Source organism: Scleropages formosus, chromosome 22 (genome assembly GCF_900964775.1).
Source record: "Scleropages formosus chromosome 22, fSclFor1.1, whole genome shotgun sequence".
Lineage (NCBI taxonomy): Eukaryota > Metazoa > Chordata > Actinopteri > Osteoglossiformes > Osteoglossidae > Scleropages > Scleropages formosus.
In genome coordinates, this window is record NC_041827.1 from 4,115,856 (window position 1) to 4,132,600 (window position 16,745).

General features: G+C 43.4%; 1 protein-coding gene across 2 annotated transcripts in view; it reads right to left on the minus strand.

Annotated features, from left to right (window-relative positions):
- Positions 1–1,229: 1,229 nt before the first annotated feature.
- iffo2b (intermediate filament family orphan 2b) overlaps positions 1,230–16,745 on the minus strand; it is a 33,818-nt gene continuing 18,302 nt past the window's right edge. Inside the window, exons 2-9 of one of the 2 annotated variants that reach the window (XM_029247858.1) lie at positions 13,214–13,274; positions 11,896–11,991; positions 9,543–9,713; positions 8,590–8,735; positions 7,791–7,938; positions 7,580–7,678; positions 7,168–7,292; positions 1,230–6,538 (exon numbers count right to left, since the gene is read on the minus strand). In XM_029247858.1, coding sequence (XP_029103691.1) covers positions 6,433–6,538; positions 7,168–7,292; positions 7,580–7,678; positions 7,791–7,938; positions 8,590–8,735; positions 9,543–9,713; positions 11,896–11,991; positions 13,214–13,274 — 952 coding nt within the window. In that variant the 3' untranslated portion in view covers positions 1,230–6,432. Of the gene's footprint in view, positions 6,539–7,167; positions 7,293–7,579; positions 7,679–7,790; positions 7,969–8,589; positions 8,736–9,542; positions 9,714–11,895; positions 11,992–13,213; positions 13,275–16,745 lie in introns of both variants that reach the window. The other variant, XM_029247857.1, reaches the window with a different exon arrangement.

The following is a 16,745-nucleotide window of genomic DNA, read 5'->3' on the forward strand; positions in this document are numbered from 1 at the left end:
ACCACCTGCTGTGGTACTGTGTTTTTATGGTGAGCTCATAGTTCCAAGGCTGTAAACTCTTAATTCCCCACCTGTTCTGTCAGTCCCCAGTAATGGACTCATTGTGTCCATTACATTTCTTTTTCCAAAGTGGCTTCCAATGAACTCCGTGTAGTGTTATGAGCCCACACACCCTATTCACAAAGGTGACTTACACTGCTAGATATACTACTTATGCTGGGTCATTCATCCATACATCAGTGGAACACACACACTCTCTGTCACTCACACACTATGGGTGAACCTGAACAGCATGTCTTTGGGGTGTGGGAGGAAACCAGAGCACCCAAAGACTTACACTGCAAAATACACTACTTACAATGGGTCTCTCATCCATACATCAGTGGAACACACACACTCTCTCTGTCATTCACACACTAGATGTATTCACTTATCTGACATTTTTCTGTAAAGTAACTTACATTAAGATACCTACAATTATTTATCCATTTACACAGCTGGGTTATTTTACTGGAGCAATTTTGGGTGTGTACTTACTCAAGGGAGCAACAGGTGGATGTGGGATTTGAATTTGCATCCTCTGAGCCCAAAGGCAGCAGCAGCTGTAGTCACTACACTATCAGCTGTCCCATCCCTTCTCCCTACACAGGTTCAGGACTGATGATCTTTATTGAGAATTGAAAACTGGAGGATGACGGCCATCAAAGTTGCTACCAAAGGTGCAGAGAGAAAATTTGGGTGGCTGTGGCTCAGAAGAGGTATGCTGTGGGTTCGGTCGTGTACCACCTGAGTGCTGGCTGAGGACTGATCAGTCTTGGTCGAGTCCCAAGGGAAAGGCGGTCTGATGCTGAAAAACCTGAAACTCTCGGTGATGCCAGGTTACGTTACTGATGTGTCCAGGTGCAACACAAGATGTAATAACTGAAGTCCATTTACTTTAGTTTTTTGGCACTCATATACCCATTTAAAAACAGCCACAATAATTAACCCCTTAACTTCATTACTTCCATAGTACAACTCAGAATTGTTACCCATAAATTTTTTATTTAAATTTTTAAACCCTTTTACATCCATAATTGAGTAACTGTACAGCCATAATCATATAACCAATGCAATCAATAATTTGACCTTAACATGAAGTATAATGAATATAACAAGATTCAAATTGTTAAATGAACAGGTTTTTTTTTTTTTTTAAAGAAGATATGCAAAAATATTCAGTACGCTGATGGGCGGATAAGGCAACATAAAATTTAAATTCAGGCAGACAAAAACAATGCTCAGTATAGCCTTAGCTTATTCAGCTTTCAGTGCTGTGATACCACAGTGAAGAGGACCGCTGAGGAGCCACAGTCTCATACGAGTCACACGCTATCCAAGTGTGGGAGCTGGTAGAAGAAGTCTGCCATGAAATTTCATGAGAAAAATATCACAAATCTCTCCATCTCGGTCACGCGCGCACAACACAGTCAAAGCAAGTTCCTTCTGTTGTCTATGACCAGCACCACTGGGAAAAAAAAATTTTTTCAGACAGTAGTGGAAGGTAGCACCTTCATCATTATTTTACAAACCACACTTTGGTAAACTCAGATGAGGAGCAGTGACCAGTCAGACACAGAAGGTGTTCCAGGTGGAGCATGTTCTCCATCTCTCACACACAGAGACAACAGAATTGATTATTGCTCACCACCTATATGCTGTGTTCAAGTCAGTGTAGTATGGAGAACATTTATGTATTTTGTATGCCAAAACAAACAGCACAAAGGAAATAGTTGTAGATTTTCTGCAGTAAAAAGAAGGGCTGGCTATTTAAACTTTGTTGTCTATGTAAAGTCTTCATCATGACTGCAGTAATGAAGTGACACATTTGGGCTCATAGAAATCACTTGTCCTTGAGCACAGGGAAGTCCTAAGGATGTGACCAACAGGGTAATTTAACAATCAAAGGAAAGGCAGGAATACCAGATAGCCTTGCCTGAATGAGGTAAACCCCAAGTTTTAAGTATGGTGTTCTCCGTTCTCCAGATAATCAACTGTCAACCATTTTCTGAATAAATGGACCCCCGCAGATTGTTCTCTCTTGCTGATGGCAAAATAGTGTAATTGTCCGGTTTACTGTGAATCCATTAACAGCAAGTGCTTATACTTTCTATGGGGTGGTTTATGGCTGCTTGTTGCATGCACAGAAATTAATACCACTGAGCTATCTTAAGAAATGACACTGGAACAATAAAAGAGTGAATCTCTACAGAGCGTTTGGCAAGATTTGAAAGAAACCTTTTGAAAGCTAATAATGGACTGCCCACAGCAAGAACTATCCATACAGTTTAAATAAATACATCTTTGGACCATGTCAGGACACAGGAATACAGAAATCACAGTTTGGCAACAAACCCAGGTAAACCTGATTTGGGATGGTAAGTTTAGGTTTTTTTTTTTTACAGGTTTTACTGACAATGCATCAGATCTATATAATTGACACGGAGACAGAACATTATAAAAAGTGAGACAGAACTTCCTTCGGTTCACTGAATTTTAGAAAATACTTTGTTACAATGGTTTACAGCATTGTAAGGTGATACAAAACCATTTTTTCACCATTTATACTGCAACAGTATTTCAGAAGTATGTAAAAGGTGTTTGGATTCTTGCATTTTCTCTTTGCGTTCATCCAAATAAGTGGCAGTTAAAACGCTTTCTTCTAGGTACGCACTGATTCATAAAAACCGAAGTGGACCACAAATGGGAGGAGCCTTATAAATAAAGCTGTAATCACTGCCAGTGTCAGCATTGTGCAGAGGGAATGAAGAACTATAGCAAACAAACTTGCGGCATCTCAGTACCAGCCAAAACTTCACCAATCGTTTGTGGTGAAGTGTCCCATGACTTTTATACAAACAGGGTGTTTTTAGTTACAGCTTTTTACTGTACTCGGGGTTTGTATACCGAAAGCCTTTTTTGTATCAGTAAGAGTTTTATGAGCCAAGCTGTGTATAAGCACCCCAGTGTCCAGTGGTTTGTGTGTGTGTGTGTTTGTGCGCAGCCTGTTCAACATTTCCCAATGTTTGCTTGGGAGTCCTTTGAATAGAAACACTCCCAAGTACACCCCTTATCCAGCAGTTAGAACACACCAAGTGGTTTTGTTTACGTTGTTAGACACACAAAAGCAATGAAAAACAAAGATCTATGAGATGTCTGCTTTGTAAATCTACTGCTACACCCTTTCAGGGTAATACCACAGTAAACACGGTACACAAGGGCATGGACTCGGCTCTCAAGATCTTTACAAGGACGAGGTTTAAACGTAACTGGTATTCCTGCTGTCTCTCTTTATTCCTTGTATGCTTCTTTGAGCAGGACCTTTGCCTGTACTTCTGTTGTTCTTTTTCCACTCATTTTAGCCCTTCTCTCTACTTGCTGCAACAATTTCTCAAAATTTTCTTGAAACACAACACAAAATAAGTAGAGTAATTAATGCTTCTTATGAATGTTTGAACTGGATTTAAATGAGTAAAGTACTAATACAAAACATGGTGAGAAAAATAAGTAGAAACACTCGTTTGTGAGTTAAGTGGCTAGCTAAAATACCATACCACTTTGAATAATGACTGTACATTATCTGGTACTCTGGTCTTTCCACAAGCCATCATTAGGTTAAACCAGAGACACATCATGGCGTATATCACCCTCCACCAGACAAATTTCTATATAACTGCAATAACTTCTAACATAAGCAACATAGCCCTCATTAACTGTGTGACATATCTTGAAACATTTCCCAGTTTTGCAGGATTTCCTTTTAAATATCAGGATGCATTCAGCATATAAATTATTAAAGATTAAAAATATAAAACAAATTTAAACTCATAGAAAAAAAAGCTTTGGAATAAAATATCAAATAAAACATAGAAAATGACTAAAAAATTGAATGTATGATGTAACTTCAACCAACAGAGAGGATTAAAATGGCATAATGCTTAACATCATAAGCATAACTCTAAAACAATTTGAACAAAAGGCCACTAAGGTTTGATCGAACTCCAGCAGACCTCCTGTACACACATAATGGATCTTTTTAAAGGATAACGGACGATATAACTGACACAGAATAAGCATAACAGGGAGTGGGCCTCTGTCACTGTGAGGGGAACCTGTGAGGGGGTAAACACACTCAGTGGACTGCGGTGACACCGGGTGGACACACTTTCCACATACTCTCTTTCTCTCTCATCTCGCCAACAACAGGGAACAGAAGGCTTTGTTAGCTTTTTCGTTAATTCGCAATCATTACAAGTTCAACAGTAGACATCTCTCAATTTACTCCTAGGTTAAGTTCCATAAAAACCTCAGATACAGCTACAATAAATAGAAAGAGTATTCTGTAAGACTTTATTAATCCATGCTGTAGTAAAACTAATTTAAAATTACTGAAAATACAATACAGTGCCTGAAATTCCAATTGACTGATTCCCAGTTACTGACCAGTTCTTTCCATACACATGGGCGACATTCTCGCTACTTTCGACTTTATACACTTTGGTTTCCGTGGTAACGGTACTCCTCTTCCTCACCAACAGTGACAAACAGCAGACAAGCTGTGAACACTGGAGCTCGTTCACTGCACTGACACACTCCTGTTCCACGTGCACACTCCTGTTCCACCTACTGGCTCTGCAGGTAAACACAGGTTGTGTTTGTCCTGCTATAGACACATTTTAAAAAAACCAGTAAAGAAAATGTCTTTTACATACAAATGAACTGAAAAGGTACGAATCAGTGAAAAAAATCATACTAGTTTGGAATTTAAGGAGCCAATGCACACGTTAATTACCCTACTTAACTGAAACTTCTGCCCTCCGCATAAACAGACCAGTTTTTCTGTCATCTCTCATCATTTTGATGGGAATAAAAAGGTTGTTTACTTTTGAGTACCTAAACATTGTCAGAAATAGATTGTTAAGTCCTCAACATGAGAAGACATGTGATTCTGCTAAGGTACCCAATGCCAAACAGATATCCAAGCGATCCACTTACTGGAGTGACACGAAAGTCCCTACAATCAAAGTTGCTTAAGACTGTACTTACGCTTAAGCATGGCATTTTTCCCCCCAGTGATTCATAATGTGCAATCCATGGAAATGTAATAAGGCAATATCACACACAGACACAAACACACAATTTTAGTAGGCACAGGGTACTACACTCTACCAGGTCAACGCAGGTATTTTTTGCCCACTGCAACACTGGCCCTGCGCTCAGAGTGTCTCCTCACACCATCCCCCTCAGCACAGAGGTCCAGAGGTTCACTTCCATGTATTTGTCGTAGGTTTGTTTTCTTCCCTCACAGAAGTAAACATTGTGCACATCCCATTCATTTTACACTTTATAAAAAGATACAGTAGCAACTGGACTTTCATTCATATAATCCCCCCACCCAGCAAAATAAAAGGCAGATGATAACAATAATAGTAATAAATACTGATCTAGAAATAAGGCAAGCGAATTGCATAGTACCTGAACAGAGCGCTTTCCAGCAAAGGCTGTGCTTCCTTCTCGAGTGCTTTACAGCGCCCCTTGCAAACCCCCTTCCCCAGCTGGTACACCATGAGGCATTATGAGATGGGGAGTCTTATAGTTTGATGCACACGGAAGGTAGAGTGGTTTCACCTGTTCATGCATTTTTGGCAAGGGCAACGTTGCAGCCACAGTGTCTCTTCCCCTGTGGAGGAGGATCTATGTGTGTGTACCCTGTGAGCTGTGGAGAAGCACAGCTGTGACTGCTGGCTAATTCCTCTTGCTCTGTGAAACACTGCCCTGATGCTTAGTGCTGCATGTATTCCTCCTGCACTGTTGATAAGAAACAGGGGTTCTCCTGAGAGAAAAATCCATGTTTTCCTCATATGTGAGGCTTACTGAGCAATAGCTCGGATGGTTGGCTCTTTTGATTACTGTCCCGTTTCCCTAACCTGTATGCAGAGCATATTGTTGAGTGGAGATGTGTGTCCCTGGCCTGCATACAGAGTGTGTGACCAGGAGGACATGTGTTTCTCTGCATTGTGTAAATACAGACCATCTTATTAGGTGGACATGGGTTCCTCTGGCTTATATAAATAAAGAGTGCCTCAGTAGGTGTCGTTTCCCTGCCTAGCAAAGCTGGTGTGAAGGGGGCTTTCAGGGCTGACAGCATAGAGGAAGGAAGCACAGCTGAGGCGCTGCCAGGGGCCATCGCCCATGTCGCGCTCGCAAAGCCATGGAGAACACCCCCAGCTTCCCACAAGAATGGCGTAGTCCTAGCAAATGGGGGCCGTGAGCTGTGGCCCGGCTATTAGCATCCAGGGTCACGACGTCAGGATAAATCCTGCGTTTCCCCCAGGTAACATGAGGGGGCGTTGGGTCCGGAGCAGGGGAGGGTAGGGCCTTGCCTTGCCGTCATCAGCTGACCGGCCCTTCGGCTTCCACGTCCTTCTCCAGCTCATCCTGGATCTCGTCGGTGTTCCCAGAATCGCTGCTCGCCACCGAGCTGAAAGACGGGGAGTTTCTGCAGGGAGAGGAGAGATTTATAGCCCATGAGGTGAGGAAAAGCTCCTCAGGCAGGATGAATTTATGGTCCTTTATGGAATTTTCTGCGATGCTCTACACCTTGGAAGTCAATCTCTTTCTGTGTCTGTGCGACTGCTGTTTTTCATTGCCTCACATCAAACATACAGTTCAACACCCCCGTCATCATCATCGTCAGCAGCAGACATGTCACCCAAAACCAGTACAGAATATTTCCTGAGCACAATGGAAGACAGCAGTTTATTAAAGCTGAGATTTCACTAAAATCAGTTCATGTGCTTGTCACACAGGAAACCCAGCTGCCCAGTTCACACACTGGAACTTTCTTCATTTCACCTGACTTTCGCTGCCCTAATGCCATATTATCTCAGTCTGCTCAACGGACACGTGACTTTGGACATCGCCCACTTGAAGATGGGACACAGAAATCCAAACACCAACTCTGAGCAGATAAAGTTTATACCCAAATGTGCTGGTTTGATGTTGAAGGCCACTTGTTCAAGGGACCTCCAATGTAACCAGTCAAGGGGAACATTGACTGTGGCTTTGCTCAGCCCTGCTGCTCAACCAAGGCACCTGTCGATACTGTAGATGCACTCAACCACTTACCTGCCCCCCTTGATCATCCTCCTGCAGGTCTCCATCTGCACGTCCAGACCCCGCTTCATGCTGCACATTTCCATGTACTCATGCAGGTGCCGGTTCATGTCGCTCTTCGCTGTGGCCAGCTCCAACTAGGGTTAGGGTTAATGAGGGCAGTGGATGAAACAAGCAAGACAATCCAGCAGCGTCCACAAACGAGTCACGTTTGCGAGACACATCCTCTCCTGTCTCACAAACCTTCCACAGCAGTACAAGAAGATCCACAAATCTAACATATTCCTCTACTTGAAGAAAGCACTTCGTACCGAGGGAAACACCCACCCGTTGATTCTCGTCATCTGGCCTATGAACCCTACATGAACGCTAAACTCTCTCATTTGAACTTTTGCACAGAGACACCCAAGCACAGACTTCACACCTCAATCTGGTCAATGGTCTCCTGGTACTCCTGTTCTCTGGTCTTGAAGAGAGACTCTGTCTCGTCGATGAGTCTACCCAAGCTTCCGTCATGAGATGCCTGGTGATGGGTCACAGAGTGTCTCTTATAAATGGAGCAGTATAATGCACAGACATGTCGTGTCAGCGAGTGCAGCGTGGACATAGGGCCACTACAGTGTGGACACACTCACAGCCTCCACTCCTTCCCCATGGCAGTCTCCTGTGCAGATGGCAGATGGCATGTTGTAGTTGGTAAAGTCTTCCCACAGCAGCAGGGTCTCATCATTCTCCTCCCAGGTCAGGCTGTCGCAGTCATCATCAATGTCAAATGTCTCCCTCCTGGCAACAAAGCAATTATCTGAGCAACTTCTGCACATCAGAGAAAGAGAGAGAAAAGAGAGAAAGAGAAAGAGGAGAAGTGCAAATAACGGGTGTGAAGAGAAGGACAAACACGAAGGACAGAACATTCAGCACAGGCCTTCGCATAGTGAGGCAGGAAAAATGAGAAAAACACAAAGTGACGGAGAGCAGGTAGAGGAACGTGTGCAGCCTACAGAGTGAACACAGGTAAGGCTCACATAACAAAACAACCACTTTTAAAACGCTGATAAGGAAACTTCTAGAAAAGTGGCATGATTTACCCCATTAAACTCCTGGACTTTAAGCCCACTCTTACAGACCATTCACAAAACTGACCACACTGATGTTCGTTATAAAAACAACATATAATAACATACTGTATGTATTAATAGATGGTAAAAATCTCCACAATCCAGTGTTAAAGCTAAGTCTGGTGAACCATGTTTTTACCTTTCTTTAAAAAGAATGCCACGGGTGCAATTCACCATCAGACCACTTGTTGGCAGTCTAAAACTGAAATGTCACACAATTCCTTGACTGAAAGACCAAGGGAGAAGTACTCTGCTGACAACCCTTGGTAAAAACCGTGACTCCAGTGTCCAATGCGACTCGCTGGTGCGGCACACTCACAGCTGGTTCAACATGCGCTTCATCTCATCTGTGATGTTGAGAGAACCTGCCACCTCCTCCTCCGAAGTGCTGGGGTCAGCGTCCATCTCTGAGCTGTCTTCGTCCGATGCCACCTTGCGCTCCTTTTTGCGGCACGACGATGATGCCTGGACAACAGAGGCCAGCCGTATGTCACCCAGTGAAATAACATGCTTGTCCTACCGGTGTTTCCCACTGACAGCGCAGGAACCTGTCCACCCCTCAGTTCATATCTGCCTCGGACATCCTAAATGGATGAAAAACTGATTTAAAAAAAAAAAAAATTAATCTTCTCTGGATTAAATGTGAGTCTTAACTATTTTACTTCTCATCCCAGCACTTGATGCAAAGAGGAGTGGATCAAGTTCAGGTCCCCTACATCGGTTGTCATTGAAAGTGAGGACTATCGGCATGCGCTTCGACTCAACTGGGCCGCAGCCAGCACTGTCGGCGCAATGTCATCACCTCCACCGGGGTGGGGAGGATCTGTGATTCAGCAGTTTACTGTTATTTCTGTGCGTGTGTTCCTGTGAGTCTATATGCATGTTTCCATATGAGCAAGTCTGTGTGAATTTTTTCAGTGCACATTTACCAATGTAATGAGCAGGATGCAGTGTGTGTAGATGCCACCTGAGTGTGTGGACACTGTCGGTGTTGCTGTGTCCAGAAAAAGGCTGAAGTGGTTCTGGACAACTCCTCCGATCTGCAGCTGGGGGCTCATACAGGATTCCCCTGACACACCGAAGGCTTGCAGGATCTCACTGCACAGATACCCACTTAATGACTGGTCCGTGCACCCCGAAAACAACGAGGAATGCAGTGTAAATGATGCTTTCAACACAACCACACCCCCTCTGCAATCTCTCAAGGGGGGAGCAGAGATCAGTAATAAGATTTAATGAAATATCACATCCAGGTACACGGCGTATTCATACCCTGTCTGGTTGCGCTCTGGATGGGCTGACGTTGAACATGACGGACATGTCTTCAGAGTTACGCTGCTGCGCCACGTCACACAGTTTGGCTGTGATGTCAATTCTCCGGCAGATGTCCATGTCCACCTTCATGGCTTTCTCCTGGATCTTGGTGTCCAGATCAGACATTTGCTAGAGAGGGAAGATGAGAGTTGGTAGTCAGAATCACAGTTGTACAGAAACCATGCGGCCTTCCTTATATGCAGGGCTCAACGTCAAACCAACCCACTGTCAGGCGTTCCAGTCACATGCCAAACCTGACCCTGTTAGATCACGTTACACAAAGCCTGCAGAGGGCTAAGTTTGCCCCTGGTTCGAATCCCACCTAGTTTCTATGCAGAAATGAGTCTGAGGTCCACTGGAACCCAGTCAACCAAATCCAAAAACTTGCACTCGCTTTGCTTTAAACTGAACACATTCCATGAAACCTCCATGCCTGAGGATCTCAGCGTTGAAGCGAAAGCTGTCCCAAGATGCAACACAGCCCAGAGCCACAAGCATACCAGCAGAACTTCTGTTTCAAAAGTCTCTGTTAGAAAAGAGCCCTACCCCCGATCTCTAAGACCTAAATCCAGCAGTCCCTACACAGTGTTTTGAAACAGTGCCTTGTTCACACATCTTGCAATGCCTCGTGGGATGTCCTTACACCACAAAATGCATCAAGATCAACATCCTGAGGGAGCTAGAAGGCCTAACGTGGAACAGGTCACACTCTTCGCAGAGAAGAGCAAGGACCAAAGCAGACAGGCCATCAGCCTTCAAGTGGAATACACTCTTCGATTTGAACATGGGACTCTCATCAGAGCCATCAGTTTTGTATCATCTCCCTGGCTCCAGATAACTGGCTTGGAGATGTTTAGTGAGAAGATTATGACACAACGAAATTATAACACAAAAGCACATCTTGCAAAATACAACACAATAAAAATTAAGGAGGAAAATTAAATATGGAACAATGAAAATATGCAGTTTTATGAATGACTCAGCTGTTCCACACTAGTCAGTAAGTGAGGCAGGGTGTTTTTGCTGGAGACAAAGAGCAGGACAGACATGTGCATGTCTCTTACTTTCAGATGCCACCTTTTCCTGAGGATCTCTACAGGGTCTGAACGAGGACTGAGTCGCCAGGTACCCTTTATTGAGAAGAACGACAAATGAAGCTGCCGTCATGGAATCGCGAGGGTGAATGGAATGGCTAGCTAAGGCTAGCCCATGAACCACCGACCCCATGCATTCGTCTTGAAGGTAAAAGTCACACTGACAGCCCATATTGTCCAGGGACTGAGTAACGAGAATGAGGAGAGTGCAACATAAAATGGGACGCATGAGATGTGCCAGAGCGATTCAACGGAAGTCCACATGGCCTCTGGGAAACTCATGTGGCATTTGTATACTTATTCCATATAAAAAATGGGGGGGGGCGGGCAGGCCAGCTGCAGTAAATTAAAGGGAAGCAGAGCACCAAGCTTCCAGAATCCAAAAAAGCACAAAGAGGCTGAGCAACATTACTCCTCCCCAATCCAGTGTGTTTATGCCGCTGTCTGAGTGCAGTGGAATTCACTGAACGCCTTCCCCAACGGCACCACCACTGTTTACCAAAGAATGTTTTTCCACTGCTGTTAGAAAAAAGAAAAAAAAAACTCCCAAATAAGGCAAAGGAAGAAGCTCCACAGGGCTTGAACGGAACCTTAAACGGAACCTTAAATGCTTACAGCGAGCCTCAGTGGGTCTGAATGACCACAGGTCTGCTGCTCGAACCAATCTTGAGCGTAGTCCTCAAACTACGTTTTGCCCTCTCAAACCCTGACTGAACCCAAATCTGGTGATCATACCAAAATCCGAAGGCCTGACCCCCAGGGCTGGTGCTGAAAAGGGGGAAAAAAACACACACACACAATTGCATTCATTGAAAACAAATGCTTTTCCAGCAAATGTTAACTCTTCCTGCTGGTCCTGTTCTCATGAGACAGAGCAGCATCACTAAGCCCTTAATTCAGCAGTTGTAAGTACTGATCCAGATTCATACATTTCTTTGCATGCATTGCCAACAAAAACTAAATAAAATATTTTATATGGTGGCTTTGTTGGTTGAGATAAATATACAGCAGTAGTAAGATTATAATTTGCTTATTTTGTTTTTGCCAGCTTATGTAAGCATTACTCTTAAGAGACTTGCTGGAAAGCAAACAAATGCACTTAGTGAACTTTAATGACTTTTACTAGGGGACCCCAGAACAGCAATAAGGAGCAGAATCGTCTCCAGAAAAGCATGGATAGAAAACTCTGAAAGGGGAACAGTCCTGGGGATACTTACATCGGTCACAAGGCTTTTGAAGACCACCAGCTCAGCCTTCAGTCTGTCCACGGTCTCACTGAGCTCATCCTGCACAGCCTCTGACTGCTGGACGGTCTGAGAAGAGATCATGACGGGACGCACAGAGACATTACCACGCTACCAGCCATCTTTGAAATTCTTGCAATTCCTTCTGACACCTTTCATGGAACATAACCATTTGCACAGGTAGTAAAGTTTACATTTGTCTTTACGACACTTCATACAGCAGCAATTATCTCCAATGCAACTTACACTGTTAAGTTACCTACAATTATTTACCCATTTATACAGCTGGGAAATTTTACTGGCGCAATTTAGGGTAAATAACATGCTTAAGGACACTACAGCTAGAGATGGGATTCAAACTTGCAAAGTCTCCCCAATATAACTAGTTTACATGCAGACTGCAGACTGCAGACTGTAAAAGAAACCATAATTTAGGTTTCCATTCATTCATACTTTATGTAGTATAATTCTGCTGAAACATAGTAATAATAAATGACCATGAATAAGATTATGTAGGATTGCAGTCGTCAAAGGCAGGTTTGTGGACAGAATTAAGAACGACCAATAGTGATAGTGGGATTGTTCTGCTGCTCCAGAGTCCCTGAGGCCCAAAACTGAAAAAGCTGGGATACATTCTGGTGTGAAATGACACACAGCAGTATTAGCACACTGGTCCCTCAAGGGAATTTTCTCTTCTACAAGGTTCTGTCACGAATGCAGAATAATAAGTCTATGGCCTATGGGACAAATGCTAAGAGTAACCAGCTCTACTTTTGAAATTTAAGGGCACAGTGGCATTTCGCAGCAGCTAGGGACACACTGAGGATGTGTGGAACTGTTTGTGTCAGCAAACAGCTGTCATTGTGTGAAAGGCACTGTCATAAACCAGAATGACATCATTTTTCAGTGATATATATATATCACACATCAGATATATACAGTATATATATCATGCATATATATGCTTACATATACATGCTCCATCTTTCGAGACTGAATGCATATATGTGATCAATTTAACAACAAAAGTGCATGATGCTGCCTGAAGTGGGACCGTTGTACAGTAAGCACACAACCATGGAGATGGCTGAGAAAAGTGATACAGGATAGTGAGGGTAACCTAGCTAAGGTGGGCAGCCCAATATAATCTCTCCATACAGAGAGAGTGAGTCCTCACAGCGGGCAGTGGGTGGAGATGGCCATAATGAACGACACTTCGTATGTACAAAGCAGAGATGGGGAGGAGAAGGTAGAGAGAAAAGAATAAACGGCAAAAGCAATGAAGTCTCACCTGCTGCAGGGTCTCTACCATGGACTCCGTCTGCTCTCGCCTCAGTACCTCCTCTTCCCACCTGAAACACAGGGCACCTGAGGTCAACAGGCTTCCCACAGCTATCCACTCCTGACCTCTAATGGCGGAACAATGCACTCATGACCATGAACTTCAGCCATCAAGTCAGAAATTCAGCTTAATGAAAAGCACTCAACTAAAACATCCATCCATCATCAGAAACCACATATCCAGTGCAAGGTCATGGTCCAGAGTTTAGCCTGGTACCACGATGTGAGGCAGGATACACCCTGGATGGGCTGCCAGTCCATCGCAGAGCAATAACACACATTCATTCACTCACGCACAATTGCGTGTCACCAATTCCCCTGGCAAACATCTCTGGAATGCGTAAGGAAACCCATGTAAACACGTGGAGAACATGCAAACGGATGCAGACTGAGCCAGATTGGAATCCACATCCAAGGAACTGTGAGGCACCAGCACTACTCACTGTGCACTAAAATGCATACATTCTAAACTCTTTACAAGGCATCATTTCCTAAATACTGATTTACCAACCTGCAGTGTGAACATTCTCTCAGAAGCCAATTCTACAGTTTAACATTTGTGTTCTAAAAATACAAGAAGAAAGTGACCAAATTAGAGCTTTCAGAGCAGGCTAAGTGCTCAATGGTGTCTTAAAAGAGAGTAGTGGGAGACTTCAGGAAAGTGTTGTGTGTTGTGTGCTTATGGCTAGCAGTAACACACATGGTGGCCAGAGCCCTTTGACATACATTTCAGCACTTCACATAATGAAAGCGAGTTCTTTCCATTCCATCCACAGCTCCGAGGACAAAGAGGCAGTGGATTAAAAGCCACAGCACAACAAATTAAACCCTAAGGAAACAAACAGAGAGGAGTAGTTGCTTAATTGAAGTTGTTGGTTTTCTTCTAAAAGTTTCCAACTGGGACTTAGTGAAACACCAAGAACAAGCACACATTTTCCCGTAGAACTGAAACTAATGGGCAGCAGAAAAAAAGAATTAATTTAGCAGTTGAACAGTAAAGTACCTTTTCTTTTACATTAATGGGATTACTGGTGAATGGGGTGATGGGAAAATCAGTTCTCTTTTCAATTCTGGTCACAGGTGTTCCTGTTATGCACCATCCTTTTCTTTCACCATTACCACTCATGTACATGCCTGGCCAGCTTCTGGACTTACTAAAACATTTTATCTCCAGCATTTCACTTTTCCAAAATTTAAAACTTTGGACAGGAATTGATGTGAAAGTAGGTATAGGTTAATTTGCCATGTTAACTGATCAAATGGTATCACATAGCAAAATAAGTTAATCAAATTAAACAACAAATAAAACTTGGAATGCTCTCAGACAAATTCCGAAAAGACAGTAAAAAAAAATAAATAAATAAAAAATACCGTATATGTGAGACAGGTTAATGAGTTCATTTTGGCAGGGTTTGCATTTTGGACTGAAATTTAATTTCGTGTGGAATATATCATTAATTTAGCCACAACCCATGTCTGAAGGGCTTTATGAGTGAGGTGCTCAATTTTAGCCTTGCGTGTGTGTGCATGTGTGTGCGTGTGAGGACAGCCCATCCCTCTTCAGCTAAATCAAACCACAAGGCCCACTTCCGGACTGTTACCACGGCAATGCAAACAAACAGCGAACTATGCCTATGGCTGATGGCATGCAACTGCAGTGGGGATGTCTTCAGTGGAATCCTTCAATTCCCCTTCTGTCAACCATTTGCCACAATGTCAACTAGTGAATGTCCATCAGTGAACATCCAAACAGGGAGGTAAACTGGCAAAGAAATACTTCTAATACCTCTCATTCTCACCCCACTCTACTCCACTGTGCTTTGGAGTAGACTTCATGGATACCCCCTCAGTCAGCATCGCAATCTGGGAGATGTTCTTGAAGACCGTAAGGCCATAAAATACTATGACATTCTCTCGTATACCAGGTGCCACCTATCAGATCCAGATGCAACCTCGTCTTTTTTGTTCCATGCCTACCGATTTTCCTGTATCTCATCCGGTCTTGCGGGCATCACTTCAACTGCATACATGTCAACCTGTCACTCAAATCCAAAAATTGTTCTCTTCCAGCACCCATGTTTGTATGTCTTCCAGATATACCTGACCAATTCTGCCAGATGCAGTGTCTCTCTGTGTACTTATTGCTGTGTTCCTCAATAGTGGTCTTCTAATTCATATTTGTCTTCTGCTGATGTGACATCCTCTCCATCCCAGGCATTTGCCAGAGTTTCTAGTAGTGGAGTGCTGCTATGTCATCTCCTGGCCCAGGTCAGCGCACTGATGAGGGAACCAACAAGACATCTCCGGAATATAAAGTCCTTAAACCTTCTGCTGCACCTCATTTGTTTGGAATTTGGAATCGCAACAAAAACAGCTCTTAATCTCCACTGTGGTCTGCCTTGGAAAGGTCTGCTACTCCATTTCTAGCTTTTGTTTTGAGGGTCAATAAATAAAAACAAAAGATCACTACCTTACAAGGGCAGAGTCCTCTGCTCTCCACTACAGACAAGGTCCATCCTTGGCACTCTGGGTAGTGTAACGCTGCCAGGTGAGTCGCTAGGGTGAATGTCAACATAGCAGCTGATATACACACGTCGTGTTTTTCATTTTTCGCAAACTTCAGGGATTACAAATAGGCTCCAAAATGGCCTTAAAGAGCCAGGATGCTTTTTCTGTCAAAATGAAAGTTGGAAAGAGATTCTGTCAAGCTCTAGGAAAAGAGGACACCTCTGAACCTTTGTTCAGTGCTCCGTGTCACCGTGTGAGAAGAGCTCACACACACACACACACATAATCCGAAACCACTTCTGGACAAACTGGAGCCTAACCTGGAAACACAGGGCACAAGGCTGGAGAGGGAGGGGACACAGCCAGGACAGGACACCAATCCATCACAAGGCACCCCAAGCAAGACTTAAACCCCAGACTCACCACATAGCAGGACCCAGCCAAGCCCACTGCGCCACCACCCCCACCTCAGTTGAGAAGAGCTCTATAAAATGAATTTAGTTAAGGAACTGTCACATAAGAGGACAGTCATAAGGATAGAAATGGTTCCATTGTTCACTGTAGGTCCAAAATGGGTAAATGAGCACTGTTGGTTGCACTGTAAAGGACTAAAAATTCAGACTAGCAGAACATATTTATGGAATACATCATAAACAATACAATTAATTAGAAATATGTAAAGTACATTTAGCATTAACAAATATATTCACTATTTGCTGTTAATGGCTCCACATCAGAATTAGGTTTAATTTCAGTCTCACTTCATGGAAACTGAAAATCATGAGATCTAAACACATTTTCAACAAGCGCCTTGTCACTACGACCACAGAGAGAATCTATACAGTTTTGAAAACGAAAGAAAAGGTGAAGTGTAATGAGAGATCAAATCAGATGAAGATGAGCGTAAGAGGTGGCTCAGGAGACACATTCCTCTGGAGAACAAAGAAATTCCACTACCCTGTGCCAATATGCAC